At 38.4% G+C, this 13,610-nt stretch overlaps 1 protein-coding gene across 1 annotated transcript in view; it reads right to left on the bottom strand.

Annotated features, from left to right (window-relative positions):
• Positions 1-6,915: 6,915 nt before the first annotated feature.
• Positions 6,916-13,610, bottom strand: part of LOC111150844 (retinoic acid receptor responder 1) — a 55,645-nt gene continuing 48,950 nt past the window's right edge. The window contains exons 5-6 of the mRNA XM_022508478.1: positions 8,275-8,337; positions 6,916-7,732 (exon numbers count right to left, since the gene is read on the bottom strand). Of these exons, the coding sequence (XP_022364186.1) occupies positions 7,583-7,732; positions 8,275-8,337 (213 nt within the window). The 3' untranslated portion in view covers positions 6,916-7,582. The remainder of the gene's footprint in view (positions 7,733-8,274; positions 8,338-13,610) is intronic.

Raw genomic sequence — 13,610 nt, 5'->3', positions numbered from 1 at the left:
GCCTGGGTGGCTCAGGGTCCTGGGATCGAGCCCTGCATCGGGGACTCTGCTCAGCAGGGAGCCTATTTTCCCCCTCTCTCTCTTCCTGCCTCTCTGCCTGCTTGTGATCTCTGTCTGTCAAATAAATAAATAAAATCTTTAAAAAAAAGTATAAATAGTATATATAAATAGCATGTCTACTATTAGTATATATTAATATAATAGTGTATATATATATTAAACAGTGTATATATATATATGGTGTGTATGTATATATATATACAGATATATATGATATATGGATATCATATATATATATATGATAGATGGATAAAGATAACATCTTTATCCATCTATCAGTGGACATTTGGGCTGCTTCCATAATTTGGCTATTATAAATAATGCTGCAATAAACATAGGGGTACACATATCCTTTTGAATTAGTGTTTTTGTATTTTTGAGTAAGTACCCAATAGTGCAATTACTAGATCATAGGATAGCTCTAATATTAACTTTTTGAGGAATCGCCATTGTGTTTTCCACAGCGGCTGCACCAGTTTGCATTCCTACCAACAGTGCCCGGGAGTTTTTTTGCCACAACCTTTTCTGTACCTGTTTTTTCTTGTGTTATTGATTTTAACCACTCTGACAGTGTGAGTGGATATCTCATTGTAGTTTTGAGTTGCATTTCCCTGATGATAAGTGATGTGGAGCATCTTTTCCTATGTCTGTTGGCTATCTGGTTGTCTTTTTTGGAGAAATGTCTATTCATGTCTTCTGTCCATTTTTAACTGGATTATTTGGCTTTGGGGTGTTGAGTTGTAGCAGTTCTTTATGTATTTTGGATACTAACCCTTTACCAGATATGTTATTTGCAAATATCTTCTCCCATTCCATAGGTTGTCTTTTATGTTTTATTGATTGTTTCCTTTGCTCTGCAGAAGCTTTTTATTTTGATATAGTCCCAGTAGTTTATTTTTGGTTTTATTTCACATGCGATGGAATTTTAAAAAGGGAAAAGATGCTTTTTCGAAACACAGATTGCTAAAAGGGCTGATATGCCCAGACTAGCACCTCTGAGAATACAGTATGTCCCAAAAAGTCCATCTTGGAGAAAATGGGTTCTTTCTCTATGTCTTTGTGATGTAAATTTTCTACCCCCATTCTCTCTGGGACCTAAGAGCCATCCTTTGAAATACAAACTTAAAGAAGTTTCTCATCAGAAAAACAAAATAGATTGGAAATCAGGACTATAATGTCCTCACTACAAATACTAGTAAAAATAAAAGCTATAAGATTTTTGTTTGTATCTGTTTGTGTGTCTATCTACCTATCTATCATCTGTCTGTCTTGCTAAAATTAGTTTGTGAAAGACCTCTATTTAGTTGGTTTGAAGGCAAGCACTTCTAAGGACTGGGCATTGTAAAACTCTTAGAAAGACAGAAACTAACCCAAATGTTTTTCAAGTTCACATGATCTGAAAAAATATTCTGTACTGAAGTTAATTTAAGGTTGTTGGTTTAAAAGAGACATATTTTTAAGATTACCAGCATTAAAATTAAAACTTTTATTCTGCTTGTGTTTACTTAGAGTCAAATAAGTTGGTGTTATTTCTGTTTAAATGTTTAAAAATATGTTTAAAAAATATGTTTAAAAATACGTTTAAAAAAATGTTTAAAAAATAATTACCATAGCTTGAGAGGATGACTGACTTTGCTATCTCTTTAAGTTTTTATGGGTAACTTAAGCATACTTGTTAAGAACAAGTAAATTGAACAGAGGTAAATAAGAAAAAAGTTTTTAGGTGAGCTTTTTAAATTGTTTCCCCCAGATCTTTTTGATAATTCTAGAACTTTGAAGTTTTACTAAGTTTAAGTGATGAACTATGTTGAATTCATTGAATATCTAGGTCATTTCCAAATAAGACAAAATAAGAAACAATTACTAAACATAAGGTTATCTATTTTGGTTTCCTTATTACAGGGAAACTAAAAATCAATTTGGGTCTGTTAGTAAACATGTTTTGTGCCTTATTAAAATATTATATTATGACAAAACTCATGTTCCTAGAAATTATATAATGCATTCATAAATTTGCCAATGTAAAAATTGGTGGTGTAACAGGCAATTCATAATTGCTTACTACTTAGTTTTTCCTAGAAATTAAAATTTCCTAAAGTTGAGGAATTCTAATTAATATATGGTATTAAATGTACTAGAAATAAGAGAAACAGTTCTGTATGCAAGGAAAGTAAAGTACATGTTTTTGGTAAGAAAAAGTGTGAGATATAAAAAATACATTTTTGTTGAGGGAGAAAACAATTTTGTCCTAAAGTGAGTCTAATTATTTGAAGAGGGAAAACTTAGGAGAAATTCTGAAAGTCAAAAAGTTGTAGAAGGTTCATAGCAAAGGAGCCTTTGGAAAGGAATTTTATTTATGGTCATTACTGGCTAAGATTAATATTTAAGAATGAGTTCTGGGCGCCTGGGTGGCTCAGTGGGTTGGGCCTCTGCCTTCGGCTCAGGTCATGATCTGGGGATCCTGGGATCGGGTCCTGCGTTGGGCTCTCTGCTTGGCGGGGAGCCTGCTTCTTCCTCTCTCTCTCTGCCTCCCTCTCTGCCTACTTGTGATTTTTCTCTGTCAAATGAATAAATAAAATCTTAAAAAAAAAATGAGTTCTATCAAAAGTATAGTGGTACAAAATTAGAATTTGGTTTTTTCTCTCTGTTAAAAGGAACACATTTTCTTAGGCTATTGATTTGCTTTTTTAATTTAACTTTATTTTTTTAAATTTATTTGACAGAGATCACAAGTAGGCAGAGAGGCAGGCAGAGAGAGAGAGGAGGAAACAGGCTCTCCGCGGAGCAGAGAGCCTGATGTGGGGCTCGATCCCAGGACCCTGAGATCATGACCTGAGCCAAAGGCAGAGGCTTAACCCACTGAGCCACCCAGGCTCAGTGATTTGCTTTTTATAAGAGTTTGTAAACAAAGTTTTCCTTTACCTTTCATGTAATCTGCCTAGAAACACAAAGATGCTATGTTTTGGGGCGCCTGGGTGGCTCAGTGGGTTAAGCCGCTGCCTTCGGCTCAGGTCATGATCTCAGAGTCCTGGGATCGAGCCCCGCATCGGGCTCTCTGCTCAGCAGGGAGCCTGCTTCCTCCTCTCTCTGCCTGCCTCTCTGCCTGCTTGTGATCTCTGTCTGTAAAATAAAGAAATAAAATCTTAAAAAAAAAAAAAAAAAGATGCTATGTTTTGTCTCTGTTGGGTCTTTATAAAAAAAAACAAAACACCTGAGCCTTATTGCTCAGAACTATATAACCTTCTGTACTTGCTTTTGAAATCTTTTACCACTTTTGTTAAGTATTGTTTCAGATTGATCTGTGAGCCTATTTAATCAAATGTCTAAACCTTCTGATATTTTTTGAGAAACCTGCCAAAATCAAAGTCTAAAATGAAATCTTTTAACCACACTCTAACTGAAATATTCCAGAGGCCTGATGGAACATTTAAAGATTTGTTCTTCTTATACAAAGGGAGGTATGTTACACTAATTAGGCTTGTTAGGTTTGATTACATGGGAAGCACTGTCAGTAAGTGATACTAAATGCTCTTAAATTATATTTGTGTAGTTAGGTTATTAAAATAAGTGTTTAGAAAATTCTATGAAACCTGGTATGTCCTAGTATGTTGTTATCTCAATGTGTTATGTGTCACAGAAACAACCAAATTTATAATTCATTCTAATCATCTATTTCACCATGGCCATTTTTAAGTCTTTTATCATTTACAGACACATATACTTTTACTCAGATGCTTTCCCAAAAGCTTCCCTGTAGATATGTTTCATCTTTGGTGAGACTTGTGGGAGGAACTCTGAGTACAGGATTTATTCTGATGACCTTGATTATAAAACTGAACAGGGTAAGAATTTCTGGAACCAGTGGAAAAACTAGATTCAAGCAGAACAAGACTTAATAAAATGGGACTGAATGAATTGAAGAGGATGATTTTAATTTCTATGACATTCCTATTGGAACTATTAATGATTTTCTTAAATATGTTTTTTCAGATTTAAGGGAAAGTTCTTCTCTTATACTATGACTTACAGCAATTTGACAAATATTTTAATTTGTTCACAATGGTATATTTTATCTTTTTCTCCGGAGCTACCTGATCTTTCCAGAATTCCTCAACTTTCAGTGAGTATTCTTACATTTTCTTTTTTTTTTTTTTAAAGATTTTATTTATTTATTTATTTGATAGAGAGATCACAAGTAGGCAGAGAGGCAGGCAGAGAGAGAGGAGGAAGCAGGCTCCCTGCCGAGCAGAGAGCCCGATGCAGGGCTCGATCCCAGGACTCTGAGATCATGACCTGAGCCGAAGGCAGCGGCTTAACCCACTGAGCCACCCAGGCGCCCCAGTATTCTTACATTTTCATAACAATTTTTATTTATGTAAGTTTAGTAAAAATTTGTTCTTCTTATAACAGGACATAATTGGAAACACTGGTTATAGTACCACGATTTTCACTGGAATGTTATATTTGAGGGAGACATGGGTAGACTCAGACATGCCCACAGAACTTTAAAGTTGACTTTATGGAAAGTCTTGCTTATAGGGATCCAAGCAACCTTACTAGGTGAGTAAGCATGGTCACTACATTGTGGGTGCAAGAACTTCAGGATATTCTGGGGACCTCAAGAAGAGAGGAATTAACCCAAAACTATAGGTATTACGGGCCAAGTCTCATCGCAAGTATTTGGCTTGGCTTATAGCCTTCAGAGGCTGTTAAAATTTCAGTCAGTAGATTCCTTAAAAATGTTCAAGCAGGAGCACCTGGGTGGCTCTGTGGATGGTTAAAGCCTCTGCCACCCTTCAGCTCAGGTCCTGGGATTGAGCCCTACATCGGGCTCGTTGCTCGGCAGGGAGCCTGCTTCCCTTCCCCTCTCACTGCCTGCCTCTCTGCCTACTTGTGATCTCTCTCTGTCAAATAAATAAATAAGAATCTTTAAAAAAAAAGTTCACGCAAAGCAGATTTAAAAGAGCCTTTACGATCAATCACTATTCTTGCTGTACTTATATAAATAATCAGGCCAAGGGGTGCCTGGGTGGCTCAGTGGGTTAAAGCCTCTGCCTTCAGCTCAGGTCATGATCTCAGGGTCTTGGGATCGAGCCCCACATCGGGCTCTCTGCTTAGCGGGGAGCCTGCTTCCTCCTCTCTCTCTCTCTGCCTGCCTCTCTGCCTACTTATGATCTCTGTCTGCCAAATAAATAAAAAATAAAATCTTTAAAAAAAAATCAGGCCAAGTTTATTGAAATTAGATTTATTTTGCAAACAAATTAGCCTTAGTCTGGCTATCTTTGGTTTAAAAAAAAGAAAGAAAAGGGTGAGTATAGAGAGAAAAATTTTGATTCACTAACACACCTTTGTGGATATTAGATTCTAACACATTAAACTGGACTAGATCCTGATTTCTTTTAGTTTCCTCCAGTGCCTGGCTACAACTCTCCAAACGAACATCTTCAAATTTTTTGCCATCCTTTTGACTTGGAATCATTTGAGAACTAAAACTGGCCTTTTCCCTGAAGCCCTGCAAACTGAATATGAACAACTTGGTGTAAAATTCAGAGAAATCACAACAGCTCATATATAGACATTCTTCATGCCTGTTGTTCAATAGGCCACTCAGAGCAATCACCAGAAATAAACTACAGAGAAAATCAGATCACCACCACCACCCCTAAAAGTACCTATCTGAAGTTGCTCTAAGCCCGCATTTAGAACTCCTCTTGACTAGCTACTCTCAGTACTCAGAAATTGATTTATATTTTGCCCCAATCCTTAACCAGTTTTTATTTCCATAGAAATGCCTCTTATTATCTGATTATCTGAACCATAGGCTTAACTTTGAGAAGACACCTAGATCACTGTGTCCTGAAATGAGTTTAACTCAACTGACCTATTGTCAGAGCTAAGAGATTCAACAAGAAGGAACAATCTACCAGCTGTTTGTAATGTGTGAAACTTCCAGGAAAGCTCCAGTGGTGGGAACTACAGAGGCCAAAGGCAGTTCACCCCAAAATGTCCCCTTTGGCATAAATATTCTTTTAAGTAAAAGTTATTTAAGAGACAGACTATACAAGAGAGTCATTCAGATCCCTTTCTGTCTTCCTGAAAGCAGGAAACAAGTCTCCCATGTGAAAAGGTACCCTTTCTATACCACAAGGTTAAAGAGAAATTTAGAGCTAAGACGTCTACAACCTGGGGCGCCTAGGTGGCTCAGTGGGTTAAAGCCTCTGCCTTTGGCTCAGGTCATGATCCCAGGGTCCTAGGATGGAGCCCAGTATCGGGCTCTCTGCTCAGCAGGGAGCCTGCTTCCTCCTCTCTCTCTTTGCCTGCCTCTCTACTTGTGATCTCTGTCAAATAGATGAATAAAAATCTTAAAAAAAAAAAAGTCTACAACCCTGGTTACTTGTTATTAATTTACTACCTTAGTCCAGGTTCTATTTAGCATTCCTTACTAATCGAGGCTCCCAAAGTTTTCTTCGTCCTGCCAGTTCCTTATAGATTTATACTGTTTATAAAAGTCTAAGAACTTCCTGCCTTGGTCATTTCTTTAGGTCTCAACTGCATTACTGGGCCTCTCTGTTTTTTATTCCTGTTAATCTATCTCATATCAATTAGGCCAGATGGAAGAATCTTGACAGGTAGAAGAAAATTTGAATTCCTCCCCTACAAATGATATGGCCACGTTTCCTGGATCCCTTCTTCCTGCCTTGGGGAGAGACTCTACTGAATTTGATGATGGTACATAGTGTGTTTACTTTTATAAATTAATTTAGGCCAACACTGGGTACAAATTGTTAGAAATGAAAATTGTACATATTTGATAGGATTTCAGTTACATCACAGTTCCATTTGCAGACACTTGGCTTTATCTATGAAACACTTTTATTTATAATATTTGAATTAAGCAATATTAAGAGTTCACTTTAGCACAGATTTTGCATATGTATATAAATCTCCACATACTGAACACTTTATATAGAAATGTAAACATTTATTTAAAAGTAGATATCAAAAAAGAATACTTGCTTGAAGTGATAAAAAATAGTAAAGTTCCTTCTAAATTGATAACATTTTCCCCATAATTTGCTTTCATTGAGATATATTATCTTTTTTACGTCCTAGGTAGAAGGAATTCAGCATTATAAAATAGTTGGCTACACTTCGTTCAAAGTAATGAGAAATACAGAGGTGAGACCATCAATGGTTTTGTTCTGTTAAGTACTTATTGATCTAATTATAGCATATACTGAGTGTTTTTTACATTTTAGGGCTAAAAACCTGAGAAACCCATGGAAGAAACTGTTAAGCACTGAGCAGAGTTCAGTGTATGCCTGTGTTCCCAGAAGTAAATAAACCAAACTAATCGAACAACAAAACCCAACCATCTTTTCATTAATTTTTAGTTTTTGAGTATTGTATTTTCAGGCTTTCTCAAATATTAGACTACCCTACCTATTTTACCAGAGTAATTATTTAGGCTATTTAAATATCCTCACTTTAGAATTTGGTATAAGCAGATCCTTTTTTCTTTTCAGAAATTATTAAGCTCTGTTGGTGCCACAGCTGAACCTTCTTCGGTTCCAGAGGCTTCTTCTGGCGTCTGTAGCTCTTGACAGTGGTAATTCACTTTAAGTGGTTTACCAGGGTACCAGACCAAGTGAATACGACAGGGAATGATTTCCTAGAAAATAAGAGTTCTGAAATATTATGAGCTGCAGGAATTTCTGGTGAACGCAGTTGTGTATTGCAGGAGAGCTGGCCATACTGACTCCTCCTCTGGCCCTCTGTCTTGTTCATATCCATGCACTGACCTCCCCTGGAAACATGTTCCCGGCCCCTCGGAGGTAATGTGTGCCCTGACCCGAATGCTGGAAGGCTTGTTTGGATCACTAGTAGAGAACCCCCCCAACCCCACACAGATGGTGCAATGAGGTCCGTTAAAATATCAGACCCCTGAACTCACCACGATGGCCCTGGCACATCCCCTTGTTCTAGCAAATCTGTGAACTATCAGGACTTTGCACAGAAGAGCTGCGCAGTGCCTTGATCCCTGCCTGCTGACCCCCCCCCCCCGCCTTGGCAATAAGTTACCCTGAATCAGACTGTGTAAACTGTGTGGTGGAGCTGCCTGCTTCACTTTTTGGTCTCAAGGTGCCTTCTCAGTCTGGACAGTACTTTACTGCCCCTCCCCCACCTTGTCACATACATACAGTTATGTTTTACCTGTGTCGAGAATTCATGGAGTAGAACGGTATAATCAAAATCAATTGCATCGTCACTGGTTTTCTAGAGGAAGGAAAAAAAGGGTGAGTCTAAAAAACGGTAGATTTATATTAGCTCAGAGTTTGGAGGTTTCTATCAAATTCCTGTTTGGATGAGCCCCTTGAATCTCCTGCTGCTTCTTCAATTCCAGTCCCAGTTCCTCTGGTTAGCAGCCTGCATTGAGACATGAAAGTCATGGATTCTCACTGTTTTGTCACCGACTTAGATGAAAATCTAGTTGAATATCTTTCTTTCACTTTTGCTCTCTAATAAGTATGGTTTTGGTAGAGGCTAAGTGCTATGGGAATAGGGAGAATCTTTTTGACAACCTTTGGAATCTAGATACTGTCCTTGCACCTCTATTTGTTATATTAGCCCTGATATATAATTGGTTTTACTTATAAACTTGAAGTATTTTTTCAGGACAATGCCTTCTTATTCTGTTTTTGAAAATAGCATTTCTGGAGGAAATCATAGCAGTCTCTAGATTTTAGGCATAAAATAGGAAAGTCTGAAACAAATGATGGGTTTCCAACACCATTTGATAAGCTACTTTGCTAAATACACTGAGTGTTACATATTTTTTAATACAAAAATTGGGGTTATTATAATGTTTGTAAACCCTGTTCCATTTAATTAAGACCTTCCTCAGTAACATTATTAAACCTTTCCATTTTTGTTTGTATAGATTCTTCCCCCTCCAGGAGGAAGCATCCTTACACCAACCCCAAAATAGAGCTTATTCAAAAACTGCAGAAGGGGACACTGCACAGCCTGGCCTGGCAAAGTATCCCAGGGTTGGGCTGCCCTCATCAATGCAAGCTTGCCAAGAAGTAGTTATTTTTAATGTTATTCAGAAATAATCTCCTTGGCTTCTGTTCAAGTTATCACAAATGCCAAATCCTTATAATCCAAATTGATGATTTACTGTTATATTTTCCAGTAATTCAGCACTTTAATCTTCCTAGAGACAGACTAGAGCGTTTTGTTTGCTCCCTTTTATTACTCATGATCCCCACCAGAACCCATGTGGTTTTAGTACAGAGTAAGTAGGCTTGAATTATTAATACATACTATCCAAAGTAGACTGTTAGTTGAATAAATAATAAGGTCCGTAAGAAGGCTTCTATAATGCACCCTTGGCCAGTGGGCCCTCCAGGTAGGAGGGCTGATCACCACGGGATGATTGGGGCACTGACAGTGTCTTTTACGGACTCTAAGAGTTGAAACAATGCTCGCTTTTACTTTTCCCAATTCATATTCAGGAGTAAGGGTGTGAGGAAAGACCTCGTCTTTTTTCCCCCCTCTAGCCAGCAAATATCTCTCCTTTGTGCCTGGTACAGTCCTCATGGCATTAGGAATGGAATCTGGCCTCAGTTCTAAAGTGAAAATTGTGCCGGTTAGGTGGGTCTTACTTTATATCTGTATTTTAGCCTTGTTTCTCTCAGGTCTTGTTCATTTGGAGCTATGAGTTTATAAGCCTGCCCCTTCCTTATACTATTGCATTAAAGGGGGACTTTAATCCCAAGTGTAAAGAAAGCAATTTCCACCCAAAAAGCTTCTGGAAAAACTATAATTTCTCTACTTCCCTGAGCCACCGTGAGCCACAGAGCACCTAGCCCCACCATCCTGTATCTAGTCTTCTAGAACAGTATATAGATCTGATCTTTGTGACTTTTAAAATAGTTTGTTTTGCTTGTTGCTGGGTTGCTTCTTTTGCTGAGAGATCATGCAGTCCTTAGTGGCTACACAATAGTAGAATCTGGAAATCTGTGTGGATATGGGCATACTTTTCTTTAAGGAGAGTCTAAATGTGTATCAACTTTGAAACCAAATTTACCAGTTGCTTCAGTTATGTTAATTTCAATGACTTTAGTAAGTTTGTTAATCCTCATTTAATAGGCCCTAAGAGATGGAAGTGATTTGCCTTGGGTGACCCAGCAAGCCAGATGCATGTTCAATTATTATTTATCTAAAACCCAAACCTCACAGGATAAAAATAAAAGCTAAAGCTTCTACTACGTGACCATACTCCCTCTGCATTTTTGTTTTCTTAACTCTACAATTACTTTTATACCAATTTTCCCACTTGTAGGTTGGGTGAGTGATATTAATGGACAGATGAGAGGCATCAAAGACTGGCTAGAACAAGACAGAAATGGAGCTGCTGGATTTGGACCATACTGTGTCCTGGTGGTTGTTGGTTTGGCAATGGGTCAGGTACAATTGCAAATGAAAAGCACTGATGTTAAGAGATCCTGAAAAGTAGGAAGAAGGTGCAATAGGAAGATCCCAAGCTCATCTCATTCTATGGACACACTGAAGCAACAACGGCATGGATTGCAGCTAACTATGGAAACAACCCAAAGACTGGCAGAGATCTCCCACAGCTAGTTGTAGAGAGAAGGCCACAACAGAAAGAGGTGGAGATATGGTGGGGAACCAGACCCCTGACATGACCAACCACACATGGGAGGGATATCACAACCACAGAACAGTGAGAGGATCAGATTCCACACCACAACCCCTGGCCCTAGGAATCCACCCTGAAAAGATGAGTCCCCATAATATTTAGATATGAGGTCTGTGGGGCTTAGCTCTGGGAGAGAGGGAGGGCTACAGGAAGTGAAGGCCTTCAAGAGGCAGGATGCTAAACAATAAGGCCCAAGACAGCCCAGAAGGCAGCACAGCACAGTGGCAAAATACCTGGGGTATACGTGAAGGGGATTTAGTGACTAATTTTAGGACATGTGCCAAAGGGACAGGGATCTACAGGAGATTTCTCCAGGAGCAAAAGTGGTGGATGCCATTTTCTTGCTCTCCCCAGCCTAGATAGATGCTTATGGAGCAAGTTCTAATACTTTCCATCTACCTTGCTAGGACCCTGTGTCCCCTACAGACCCACCAAACTCAGCAGGCAACACTGGTAAGGTCTGGTGCGACTCCTGCTCTGGATACAGGAGGCAGAGATAACCCTACAAACCAGCAGCCTACAGTTCTTGGGGCTAGGCCTCTTCACTGGCTGTGCAGGCCCTCCCTGTACTTTGGGGTGCCCACAGTTTTTGCAGTGGTGAACTGCATCCAGCCATGCTGAGGGACAGCTCTGCCCACCAGTGATCCCACAGCTGCTCTAGACAGGACCCTCAACAGCATGGAGAGCAAACCCTGCCCTGTGTGTCTGCAACAGGTGTGCTGAGGGCCAGCCCCAACCAGTGGCAAAGCCACAGCAATCACTGTTCATCAAAAACAGGAGGGTACATGCAGCCTACACAGAGACATCCCTGGAGCACCCCGTTCTGGAGACTTGGGTTGGGGGGCTGTGTAGAGGACACCACAGGACTGCTTCTACACAAGTCCACTAATTTCAAGACCAGAAGATGTAAACAGAATGAGGAGACAGAGAAATATATCCCAAATTTAAGAATAAGACAAAATCACAGAAAAAGAGATCAAAATAATGGCTGTACATAAATTCACTGCACTTGAGAAAAAGCTGATGAACTCAGAACTTCAACAAAAGTGACAAAAAATATAAAAAAGAACCAGTCAGAGATAGGAAGTCAATACCTGAAATGAAAAATACACTAAAGGGAAACGGCAGAGTAGAGGCAGCAGAAGAACGTATCAGTGATCTGGAAGACGAGAATAGGAAGCTGAACAGCAAAGAGAGAAAAGAACAAAAAATGAGAGTAGGTTAAGGGACCTCTCTGACTACATCAGGCATAGTAACATTAGCATCACAGGGATCCCAGAAGGATAAGACAGGGAAAAGGGGGTAGAAAACTTATGAAAATAGCTGAAAACCTCCCTAATCTGAGGAAACAGACATCCAAATTCAGAAATCACAGATAGCCCCAAACAAGATGAACAAAGAATGTCCACACCAAGACACATAATAATTACGATGACAAAATGATAAAGAGAATTTTTAATGCAGCAAGAGAAGAAAAATAGTTACACACAAGGAAAACCCATTAGGCTGCCAGCTAATATTTCAGCAGAAACTTCACAAACTAGAAGATGGCATGATGCATCAAAGTGCTGAAAGGAAAAAAGCCTATAACCAAGAATACTTGACAAGGTCATCATTCAGAACTGAAGGAGAGATAAAGAGTTTCCCAGACAAACAAAAATCAAAGGATTTCATTACCACTAGCCAGCCTTACAAAAAATGTTAAAGGGGATTCTTCACTGGTAAAAACAGACAAATAGTAAAGGTAATAGATAAGTCAGTAATAAAGCCAATATGGAAGCTAAAATGTAACAGCCGTAAATTCAATGTTATCTACAAAAGCTAGTCAAGAGATACTCAAAAATATGCAAAATAAGAGTAAAAATTTAGTGCTTTTAGTATATGTTCAAACTTAAGTGACCATCAACTTAATATAGATTGCTATACACATAGGATGTTCTACATGAATACCATGATAACCATAAATCAAAAACCTATGATAGATACACAAGATTTAAAGAGAAAGCAATTCAAAAATAACACTAAGGAACTCCTAAGCCACAGGGAAAGGAACTCAGAGAACTGCAAAAATAACCAGAAAATAATTAACAAAATAGCAATAAGCCTCTGCCTATCAACAGTTACTTTAAATATAAATGCTCTAAAGGCTTCAGTCAGAGGACAGAGGGTGACTGAATGTTTAAAAAAAATAAGACCCATCTACATGCTGCCTACAAGAATCTCACTTCACACCTAAAGACACAAGCAGACTGTAACTGAAGGAATGGAAAAAGACATGGATGCAAATGGAAGTAATAAAAACACCAGGGCAGCAAAACTTAGACAAAATAGACTTTAAAACAAAACTGTAGCAAGAGACAAGGGCATTGCATAATCATAAATCAATTCCACAAGAGTATAGGACATTGTGAACATCTATGCAACTAATAAAAGAGCACGTAAATACATGAATCTAATACTAGCAGACATAAAGGGAGAAACACTATAATAGTAGGGAACACCCCATTTACATCAGTGAATCATTCAGACAGAAAATCAATTAAGGAAACAAATGTTTTGATTAACATATTAGACCTACTAGACCAGATGGGACTTAAATTTGTTGAAACTTGTTCTGTGGCCTAAAATGTGGTCTATCCTGGAAAATGTTTCATGTATGCTTGAAAAATGTGTATTCTGCTGTTTTTGGATGAAATATTCTGTGTATACAGAATAGACAAAGCTTGCTGTCATTATAAGAATAAAAAGATTAGATAGAAATAAGACCAAAAAAAGAAAAGATCAGTGACACCAAGACCAGGTTCTTTGAAAAGGTAAAACTCAT

The sequence above is a fragment of the Enhydra lutris genome, unplaced genomic scaffold (assembly GCF_002288905.1).
Source record: "Enhydra lutris kenyoni isolate GAN:26980312 unplaced genomic scaffold, ASM228890v2 scaffoldscaffold2, whole genome shotgun sequence".
NCBI classification, from domain to species: domain Eukaryota; kingdom Metazoa; phylum Chordata; class Mammalia; order Carnivora; family Mustelidae; genus Enhydra; species Enhydra lutris.
The sequence above is the reverse complement of the archived record's forward strand: the minus strand, read 5'-3'. Positions and strand labels throughout refer to the sequence as shown.